Below are 12,113 nucleotides of genomic sequence, written 5' to 3' on the forward strand. Positions count from 1 at the left end.
ATGAACATTTTCATTAAGTAGCAATCTCCTTCCACTGGCAAGATATATCAAAAATATTAGAACACACTTTCTAATCATGCGTCATCCCTTCTTGTTGCATCTAAAAAGGAAAGAAAGTTAACCACATGGCTGTAATGCGACTCAACAATAAATTATCCTCAGAATTGTATTGTGACTCTTAATTCGTTATAGTGTTTTGTATGTGGGCTTCGTAGTTTGAGGTCGTCGTTAGTCGCTGAACTAGCTGAACATGGTCGCCAAACTCACCGAAACTAGATACTAAATAATGAAAATAATACATTTTGACATTCCCATTTTACGAGGATATAGTGGAAAGAAAAGGAATGATGTCTAGTTTAGCGAGACGTAATCCTAGTTCATCTCAATGTTCTGCATGTAAACTTTAGCTTTCATAGTGATTAGTCATAAATTTGGAAACTGAACATTGTCCGGTAGAATGCATCAGGCTGGATTAAATTCGTCGACATCGGTTACTGAATGACGATTATAATACGTTCTAAAACTCCAGAATTAATGTTTATCATAGTTTGCCTATTTTCAGCAAAAGCTAATACCAAAACTTTTTAACCTCTGTATCAAATTGATGGAATTTTTATTTTATCTTATGCAAAGAAACATATAAAGAGAAAATAATGTAAATGTCAAAAAATTCGAGCTCGTGAATTTGATAAAATTCCACATTTCAATCCTCCCATGATACGAGAAACAGATCAATGGTCTATTGTCTGTTAATAGGATAACACAAAAACGCTTTGAAATAGACAAAATTTGATGACGTCACACCATGTTTGTAGATTTCTATCAAATTTTGAATAAAATCCATTACTGCAAAAAGTAAAGGAGCAAATAAACAAAAAATTGTTACACGGGTTTACATCTAAAAAGTAGATTCTCATTCAACTTTAAACCAAATCTATCACTTTGAACTTTCGTATGCATATAAGACATTAATTCAAAAGAGCAGTAACTTAAATGAATTTAATTAATGATTCGGTTGAATTAAAGATTTTCAGCAAAAGTTACGGTCAAAACTTTTTAATCACAAACAAATTGATGGATGGATGGATTTATGTTATCGTATACGAAGAAATATATAATGAGAAAATATTTAAAGGCAAAAAAAATTCGAACTCGAGATTTTGTTAAGGCTCCACGTTCAGACCTCCGAAAACAAAATAACACCACATTTTTGATCCATACGTCTCTAAGTAGGATAATGCAAAAACGCTTTGAGCTAGACAGAAAATTTGGTACAACGACATTACAACCACGTTCAGAAATTCTTATAAAATTTTGATCAAACTCCATTTAGGAACGTATCTGTCCAGATGTTCGATTACAAATGAACACAATAACTACAAAAAATAAAAGAGCAGATAAACAAAAATGTGTTACACAGTTTTAGTATCTAAAATATAGATTCTTATTCAATTTTAAACAAAATCTGTCAAAAGGCTGACCATTTACCGGTCTGAAATTTAGCCTGCATGTAAAAATATTTACTCAAAAAAGCAATAGCTTTAAAAAATGGAATTTGGTTAATGATTTTGTGACTACAATTGAAGTTCTTGGTCAAATTTTGCTTTCAATCAGTCGGAGAAAAAAAAAGACTTCCAAAATGCAAATGCAATTTTCGGATACTTTGTATTTTAAGATTAATTCTTGAAATGCGACTAATAACAATGTGTCCGAAAATTGTACTTGTATTCGCTGCATTCCAAGAATAAATCTCAATCTTCAACACGATAGATTGAGTAAAAATGCTAGATCCATATCAAAGGTTTATATTTCGCAATTCTCCAATGACATTCAAGGCAATGGACGTTTTACTTAAGATCCACAATCTTATGCAAGCGGAATGGACTAATATATTTATTAGAGAACATGTGAGAACATTTTGGGGCGACAGTTCGCGTGGTTTTAAACTGAAAATGGATTGGTTGTATTACTCTTTTAATAAAATTCACCATTGTATATTTGTAATAAACCTGGACATCCAGGCATTCTGACATTTCTGTGTAACAATATTGTTTAATAGAAATAAAAATTGGGCACATAATAAGAAGAGAGCTGATAATTCCGTTATTACTTAATCTCCAGTTTTCCTCAATTCGAACACATTCCAACTATCAGTCTATTCGGAGAAACGAGGTTTCTACTGCATCTAGAGCACCATTTAGAATACGAGATTTAAAAATTGAGAATTAGTATCGATGCAGATATTCCAAGTGGTATGATGAAACCTTTCTCTCCTAAACCCCATTCAAGCTACCCAGTGACAACTGAATTACGTCAAATAAAAAGCACAGACATTGTATGTCCATTGGGTCTTTCATAGAATCCGGTTTCTTATCCGTGAATCTTCAGTGGCATGATTAAGATTAACCATTGCGACTCCAGATACTATCTCGGGTGTTTCATTCACATCAGGTAAAAACTGCTCAGGTTGAGCTGATCATTAATCAGTGGATCATAGCATAAATGGTTATGATAATCTACTAACGTTATTATGCTGTTTGGAATTCATTATTTGGTATATAACTAATTTTTGCTGTAGAGTATATGTAAAAGTACCTGAAATATTATAAATATTTCTTCCACAATTTAAAAAAAAAATCTAAACTTACAATATGAATCCTTTGTTTCATATGTATTGTTATTACTTCCTTAAGCTATTTATCGATATTAATTAGCGATTCCATATTAATCCTTTTTAAGAAATTAAATTAGCATTATAAGTACATTGATGCGTTCATTTAAAATATATATATGAAAGTCCCTTTATTTAATCAGTTTTTGAAAGTACATAAAATCTGACGAAAGTTCAGAATTAAAAACTACAAAAGTTTTTGTATTTTGAAAATCTTAATTCACTAAAAAAAAATATTTCAAAACATTGTTTTATAGAAGCAATATAGAAAAAACTTAAATGACTTTTTTTTCAGTGTCGTAAACATTTATCCATGTTCCAACAAACACCTTGCAAAAATCAAAAATTCAACATTTGAAATGCTGTAATCGCAAACATTGATTTTCAGAGGAGACATCACCTAGTTATTAATCGAAGGATCATATCTAATATTGGCCCAACGCCAGTATTCCTTAAAGCAGAGCATTCATAGTACCCGAGTGCGCCGAAAGCCCTTGCAAAAGTCTCGGCATACGAATACGGTATACATACTGGGAATTCATCTGGACTTTCTCTACGATCACTTTTATTGCCCACAAATATGAATGGGAATATATTTTCACCTGCATCTCTTTCCAATTCATCAAACAAAACATTAGCTTCATCTATTGTTTCATAATCGCTTACATCGAACAGAAAAATAAATGCTCGGATACTTCCAGAAGGGCGTTGTTCGAATTCACTTTCCAATGGCGGAGGATCGATTAAAATTCCGACATGAACAAGTCCAGTCTCATTTAGTACCGGACGAGTACTCAAATCGATGGAGAATAGGTATTCATTCTGAACAACAACATCACCTGGCATGAACTCGTCTCCGTTCATTGCATTAAAACGAGTGGCCAGTGTGTTCCTCCCTGTGCCTCTTTGTCCTGCTATAGAAAACCAAAGACGGTGCCTAGGTTCTCTGCTTGCCCGTTCGTTGCGAAGGGATAAAACACCAAGCGGAATTCCTTTTCGAGGTCTCTCTCGAAGAGTAATCCGACCTCCACATCTGCATGGTACTGCCATATTGGATTAATATCTCCACGATGTTACCACCCTTTGATAGTCAGATTTCTATCGTTGCCAACTTCTGAGAAATAAAATTGGATCTCCTTTCCTTAAGGGTAGATGGCTAGTTCTAAAGAGCATTTTATTCTTTGGTGAGTGTTACGGTTTATATAGATGCATAATCCACGATTTTTTGAATAACAAATAACATTGCTATTGTTATTTTTAAATATGCGTTCCAAATATCTGTTATTTCAATCATATTATTAATTAAAAATTATTACTTAATATTAAATATAAAATTTATTAATTGTAATTAATACTTAATTTACTAATTTAAGTAAAGTGTGATTGAATTAATTTATCTGTTTCAGCTTACTTCTTAAATTTTATTTTTTTCCTCAAAACTATTTATTTAATTTATTTATTAGAGTGAACCATTTTCTGGAAAAGGTGAGTTAAAAATATATGCAATTTCTTTAAAATGTTTACTTTAGTCCTATATTCTACCAATAGATGGCGCCAGCAGTAAACAGAATGCATGTAATCAAAGTCAATCATGTCACGAGCAATTAAAAATGATCTGTATGGAATAGTGCATCATCAAATACGAATATCGGCCACTCCCGTAAAGTGGAGCGGTGACTTCGCACTTTCCGGTGAAATCATCGCTCCGATAAATTTCAGGGATATGCAATTCAATGATACGATACGATAATTCCAATAACCGCTTCGTTCACTTTTCAATCCAATCACAGATTTCTTTCGAGAGCTTCCATTGGACAGATCGTATCGATTGTTACTTTCCAGTGAAGTCACCGCTCCGGCAAATTTCAGTGATATCGTATTGATTGTTACTTTCTATCGCGATCCAAAACCTGTAATCGAAATATCACCAGTAAGATTGTATGAAGGATTTGAATCACACCTCTCTTTGAAAAGTATTGATCACTTGTATTTTTGACTTTTTGATATTGGTTACGTAATAACCGCTCTTAAAATATTCGTCATCCTTATTACGGAATCAATAAAATAGTTTTTTTTTTTTTTTTTTTTTGACGCAAGAGCCATGTTTGGCCATGCTACGCCAAGCAAATTTTAAAAATGACAAACTATAAACAATAAGATGGAATTATTCACCATATATCGGAGAACAAAAAAAAAATGGAACTGCGAAAGATTTTTTGTATGTTTATAGCTTCTGCTAGATTACTTTGGCTTAAATGGTTATTGCGCAAAGAATTCAATTCAAAAATTCATAAAACGAGTTAATTCAAATACATTACTGCAAAAATTAGATGAAATTGATAAATTAGATAAAACTGATAGTTATAAATAATCTATTTGATGTCCAAATTTTAATGGAGGACAATTTAGAATCCATATTGTTAGAGATAGTAGATAACACGGATGAAAAATTTTAAAATGATCTACTCAAAGGAAATAACATAATTATCATTTATTCCATTTATTTCCCATGTATGGTTTAGTAAGGATTAAATTTTTCGTTATAATAAATCTACAAACAACAAATATAGCACATGATTCATTACAATATGGAAAAAGGGGATTCTGTCTAGTGCTGAATAGTTTAGCTGACTGTTACAAAGAAAAGACTAAAGAACGCAACAGTACAAACATCTATATTTTCCTCGGAAAGTGACATAATAATTTTTTTTTCCATATAAAACGCGTTATCAGATAACGCGTTTTACTATGAAAAATTTTCCAGTCCGTGTAAAAGGCACTTGAATAAGAATGTCAAGTGCCTTTTAAGTGGATTAAGTGGAATTCAATATAAAAGCATTTATAATTAGATAACAGAAAATAATGTTTAATATTGACATAATTAATTATAATATAATAATATTATATATTATAATGATATATAATATTATCTAATATTGTTTATAATGTACAATTTTCATTATATGTGAAAGGGTTAATTTCTGAACTTAATTTAATAAAAATTAAATGATTCTTCAAACTTTCCAGCTGTTTTTTTTTAAATCTTAATTTTTAAAGAAGGTAAATTAGCTTGCAAAACAGCATGAATTTTCAGAATCCATTATTCCGAAACTATAAAAATTTCATGAATATATATTTATTTTTAAATGGGGCCGGGGTTTGTGAAGTTTTATGCGATTTTTATATAAACGCAAATTTGTTGAAATCTACAGATGATTACAAAAGCTATTGCCGAATTCTTTAATTACATCGATAAATTAAATAAACAAATAATTTAATTTAGTTTATAATTGTAGTTTTGAGAGTTAATAGTAAAATTAATTATACGTTTGCTGTAGAAACTAACGAAGTCAGCTCCCAAATTTTGAAATTTGATATAACCATAAATCTTAGTGTATGAATTTGAGCTTCAATTATTTGTAGAAGTATCCAATATAATATAAAGTGATGTAGCAGCATACGCTGATAGAATAAGCGGTAAACAAAAATATTTACCTGAATTTAATAAATTATGAACACACAGTTTAGTTTCAACTTTTGTTTTTACTTTGGCACTTGTAATAGACAAACTTGCTGACTTTGTCAGCGATTTAAGCCGAGTTCATGCATTAGCTTCTGAGAGTATAGGCTTCAGAGTATTCGAAGACAGAATTCTGGCTTCTATCGCATATGAAGGTGGCACTCGAACACTCGCCTGCGCAGCCCTTTTTTACAGGGGGGAAGGGGCTCTTTCACACACCTCACAGATATAACACAAGGTAAAGAACAACTATGACTGAACCAGGACTCGAACCCGGGACGCCTAGATGATAGGTAGACGCATTACCCCTAGGCCAGGAAGCCGGCCTTCCCCTGGCTATGCTATGCTTTTAAATACGTAATGCATTGATTTGAATGCAATCTTAATTTATTCCACGGCAACACCAGCTTCAAAGTGTGAATTACCCCGACAGTAGCTGAATTCAAAGAATTTTCTCCCACCCACAGTGTAAGACTTTTTAGTGAAGAACAAGGGGTGAAGGAATGTAGGGAGTGGACGAAAGGAAACAGAATGAAGAAGAACGGCAAACCCCTGGACGCACCCGAGGAAGAAGGGTATCGAGAACTATAATGATAATATTTTTAATATCCTTGCTTTATATAACTAAGTGTATATAGAGAATACTATTTTAATTAAGATATTACAAATAAACGAAAGGCCGGGATTGGTTGGTAGAGCGTTGGACTAGCATCCCTTCAGTAGTGAGTTCGAGCCCCGCCGGCAGAAGACCCTTTATGTATAAGGTGGCTGGTGAACGTATAAATTTGTCATGGTCACAAAGTCCTCCAAGGCGAGACAATACACGGGTAGTACTGACTCAAAGGTGATCATTCTTTGATTCAGGTCAAAATTACGATCTCAGGAGGAGTGAATGAAGTGCATGAATGAAGTCTGCCCCGTAAACTGGGTTGTGACGCATTTGTAGCTAAGTCGTACTGTTGGCCTTAGATGGCGCTACTGAAACAAGAAACGACAAAAGTCGCTGACTTTATCAGCGGATTTATCTGTTACAAGAGCCATAAGAAAGAACAACAAATAAACGATGTTCATAAATCCCATTTAGTCATTGACTGTGGGTAGCTTTAAGATCTATATTTCCAAGATGTTGCAAAGGGTGTGCAACTGGCGCCACGCCTTATGCTATGCATGTAAGGACGCCTATTCCTAATGATTAATTAAATTTGAAAATTCACTCGCATTATATATGGTTACTGGCTAGAACACAATAGACAGAGAATATAAATTAAAATCTAACAAAAAACACCAGAAATGAATATGAAAGAAAGTCGTTTTCTTTCTCATTTCTTACATTATATTTGAGTTTGTTTCGGCGAGTGATGTAATAACCTTATCGTAACTTTTCATAGAGACCACAAATCTCATTGAAGCTTGAATCTTACTACGGCATAGCCACAAGAAAAGGTCGCATCTTTCAACTCATGGTTTATTTCATAGTTGATTAAAATACGCTCACCACGCATCACTTCTTTTCTTTAATAATTGAGAATAAGCATGTCACTTGTAGTACTCCCATAAATTCCATCGTAATTTTTACCTGTTGGGGGTTAAGTATATGTACGAATATACAAGATATCCAATGAAGAATGGTGCCACAATAATTTCGCACAAAGCTCGAAATACTCTAGAGTCGGCCCTGTTCCAAGAATGCTCATAAGAATGTTGTTTATGGAATGCTCATAAGGTTGTTTTGGCACTTTCTCTGGTGCTTGGAAATATACATTTCAAGAAATCCATTGTAATCAAAAGAAATTCATCCATCCACTGTAGTTAAAAGAAATTCATCCAGAAATTCAACCGTCCACTGTAAATCAAAAGAAATTCATCAGAAGATCATCTAGAGAGCAAATTTTATTAAATTTAAGAAAGTTAGGAAAAATTTAACTAGAGATTATAACTCTAGGTCATGTTTCAAATCAAATAAAAGTATTTTCTTCGTTTCATATACTGGTTTGAATATCAAGTATGTAATATAACTAAAACGCAAGGCAAACAGAAAAAGGTCAGAATTAGCACAGAAAAAAAATCAGTAGAATATTGCGACCTGCAACAAATGATGTAAATAACATTTGAATATCTTAATAAATTTTCAGAACTAGACTATTAGTTATTGAATCAATCTGCTTTCTTTCGTAAACCTTATATCTACGTTTTTCATGGGAAAAAGGCTTGAAAAAAGATATCAAGTAAAGAAGGCAGAGATATTTATAGAAAAATCACCGTCTTCAATTTTAAAAAAAATCTATAAATATTATGAATTCATCGACCTCTCGAGGCTGATTGTTATACTCCATAAAAATCGACAAACTTCCAAAAATATAAATAGCAATAGAATAATTTAATTAAATAAATACAGAAATGTCCATCATTATAGTATAATATTTATACAGAAAAGTAATTAATAAGAAAATATTTTGATTTTTTTGATGAAATATCATTATTACATCCCATAATTAATTGTATAAGGCAAGATTTTCCTAAAGAAATGTCGATATTGTTACAGAAATTGCCTGGTTAATACACGATGCATGAAGTCGTTCAAGCTTGATAAGGATTAGCTACGCTTTATTCCACAACAAAGTATGAGAAACAGGTTGCAAAACGCAGCTGAAGTGTGTCCAAAGGCAGCACTTGCAGAAATTAACAAAGCTCGCGCAAACAGCAAATCCGTGAGCAATCTACAGCAACGGCTCAATAGCACTAGATGGACCATATCGCAATGCAATAACACTCCAAAAGAAAAACAGACTCCCGTGTAAACGCCTCCGCTTATACAGTCATCGTGATAGGATATAGAAATTTTTTAGAAGAATTTCGAATCTCAGTTCCTAAAAGAACAATTGCCTTTTTTTTTTTTTACATATTTTCTTGGACTTTTCTTTTTGTCGCCAAGTCAGGAGGCTGTTGTCTTGTTCCAAAAGCCGAGGAGTGATCTGACAACCTTTCAACATCCATTAAGATGTAAATTTCGCTTCCTTATTCTGAGATTAACTACACAGGAAAGCGATTTTGCCGATTTATAATGACATTTTGCTTTCAGTTTAATAACCATTACCCAGTATCGATTCGGGAGACTCATTACCGGAATTTTTATTGCATTGATTATTTAGAAATAGACATTTTGAACTAAAATTATAAAGGATCATCATCCAAGGATGGGAAATAAAATGGAATGGCTGTAATTAAAGGGGAATTCTAGAAAAAGAATTTTTTATATGGGATGGCCGTAGATAATTAAAAATAAAAATTTAACATTTGGTTGCTTCACTTTTTTTCCCATCAAATCATTAAAACGAAATGCGTAAATTAATATTCAAATCAGTTTTAATGCAGAATTTTAAATTCAAATTCAGTATATTTGTAAAAGCATTTATAGTTATTTTTTACATATTAATTTGCACGAATTCCGAAGCCATTTATTTAATCTCTCCTAGATGTTATGTCCATTATTCCAAAAAAAAGGTTTCTTTTTATAAATAATACTGATCTCCATATACACTATCTGATAAAAAGTATTGAACAAGCTATTATTGGTATTTACGCATCTTTTCGAATTTTTTCAGAAAAAAAAAGGACAATCTGCTCCTGAATTTCAGAAATATTAAAAATATGCGTAAAATTCTGTTTTTCAGAAAAGATATGAATTTATATGTCAGTCATGATGAAGTTAGGTAACTGGCCAGAAACTGCTGAAGAAAGAGAGGGATTCACTCAATTTCACTGAAAGTTGATAATATTAACAATTTTCATCAATTATTCATTTCTCATATTCAATATCTACATATATTTACGTAAGACTAGCACGTCGTGTGTGTGTGTGTGTGTGTGTGTGTGTGTGTGTGTGTGTGTGTGTGTGTGTGTGTGTGTGTGTGTGTGTGTGTGTGTGTGTGTGTGTGTGTGTGTGTTGTGTGACCAAATCCCCAAGATTTAAAGAATATGTAACATTATGTCATTGATACATTATATAAAAATTAAAAGTAAAGGATGTCCCAAAATTAACTCACGATTTGAAGTTGCCACCATTCGTGCAGTAAATTGTTGGCAACCCTATTTTAAAAAAAACCATGTGACAGCTGATAGTTTATGGTTAGTAAAAATGGAGCGCTACTCGGTAGAACAACGTGTTAACGCAAAATTTGAATTACGTGCAAAAACACAGGTTTTTTCCCCTTCAAATTGTTACATTTTTATTTAATCGTAAAATGCACAGTATAGGATTATATATGGAATAATACATAGGACAATGGCCTCCATGACTTTGCTGGCACCTACGAACTCTTTTATCGAAATTTTCCATGGCCATTTTGCATAAATGTAACTGAATTTCGTTGATGATGATTCTTTTTTTTTTTTTTTTTTGTTGCAGCGTGGAATTTCCTCCTTCAATACAAGCATGCTTGTAGGCCTGTTTCACATACACCTTTGACTCCAAATAACCTCATAAAAAAACCCAATGGTTTTAAGTCACATTTTTAGGGGGACATTTTTCTGATATTTCATAAATTTTTGAACTGTAACCACCTGACTTTCATTATATTTGAAATATTGTTCAACAATGAAAACACGTAGTTCTATCTTGTAATGTTCCATTTTTACTAACCCTAAACTCTCAGCTATCGAATGGTGACAAATTCAAATCTTGCATTCATTTTGGGACACGCTTTATATACTTTCATCAATTTAAGAAAATTCTAATATTTGTGGCATATAAATTTTAACTTTGTATGCGCAAAACGTTTGCAATTTTTTTCTCTTCAAAGTCAGATACATAAAACAAGTTATATAAATAAAATTCCAGTAAAATGATGAGGTGAGAAAAAAATGAATGGGATTAAGTAACTTTGATCTCAGAATGGCATAATGAGCAGAGAAGCCAACTCCAGCGCTCTATTAAATATTCCTTCACAACGTATTCTGGATACAAATCGCTGCCGGAAAATTCTATAAAAGAATGAATACAAATAAATAAATAAAATAACAGCTCTTAAGAAAACAAAGAAAAGGGCAATACGAACTTTGATCCCCGGATATTAAACACGTGACCTTTGAAATTACTTTTCTCGGCCTATTTCCGAAGTCTAAATAAAAGAAGTGAAAGTCAAAGTATTTGGAAGCAAAAGTGTTAAATTATCCATTCATTTATCGCTAAATCACCAATTTATAATCGTTAGCTTGAACTTAGATTTCAAATATGTCAGAATTTTCTGAGCAAAATTTGAATAACCGCTCAATAATGTGGGATGAATGAAGTTGTTCGAAAAATAGTAAACTTTCCCATGTACAGATACAGTACATCACAGTAAACTTTTACATATGTCATTAGCACATGACACACAAAATAAAATCACCTACCGCAAAATTAACTTTCCATGCAAAAATGGCATTAGTTTAATTGAATTTTAAAATTATACCTAATTTAAACAAACAAATTATTGTAATTTTGAGGAAGAGAGGAAATGAAACAAAAGTGAATTAGGAAATAAAATTTAATTTATGTTTAGTAAATTTTCAATAAAATATAATGTACCTTGACATTTTAATAGCTGTTTCATATATATATATATACGTATAATAGAGTCCTTCAGCATTGTAATCTTATGTGTACCACAGAATATTTTTTATAATTTATGCAACATTTCAAAGGATTATTCAATAAAAATTTCCTTGATTCATCATAAAATTCAATTTTACCTTTAAAAATATTTAAACGTGGTAAATAATATTTTATTCTATTTCTATCAATAAATGTACTTATGAAAATAATTTTGAAATTTTATACATTCCTTCGATCATATAAATCATTCATTAAACTTATTTTTCACAGTCTAACGTTTCAATCTTTTGTGATCAAACCTGACAGAGATATAGAGCTTCGAATATCAT

General features: G+C 31.9%; 1 protein-coding gene across 1 annotated transcript; it reads right to left on the minus strand.

Moving 5' to 3' along the window:
- Positions 1-3,067: 3,067 nt before the first annotated feature.
- Positions 3,068-3,721, minus strand: LOC129966253 (uncharacterized). Its single transcript, XM_056080667.1, has one exon. It carries the CDS (start codon positions 3,719-3,721, stop codon positions 3,068-3,070), a length of 654 nt encoding a protein of 217 aa, XP_055936642.1.
- Positions 3,722-12,113: the final 8,392 nt, after the last annotated feature.

This window comes from Argiope bruennichi, chromosome 4 (assembly GCF_947563725.1).
Source record: "Argiope bruennichi chromosome 4, qqArgBrue1.1, whole genome shotgun sequence".
In the NCBI taxonomy this organism is placed as follows: Eukaryota; Metazoa; Arthropoda; class Arachnida; order Araneae; family Araneidae; genus Argiope; species Argiope bruennichi.

Bases quoted from the DNA above. Each gene is read 5' to 3' on its own strand.
- LOC129966253 (XM_056080667.1), bottom strand. From the start codon at position 3,721: ATGGCAGTACCATGCAGATGTGGAGGTCGGATTACTCTTCGAGAGAGA.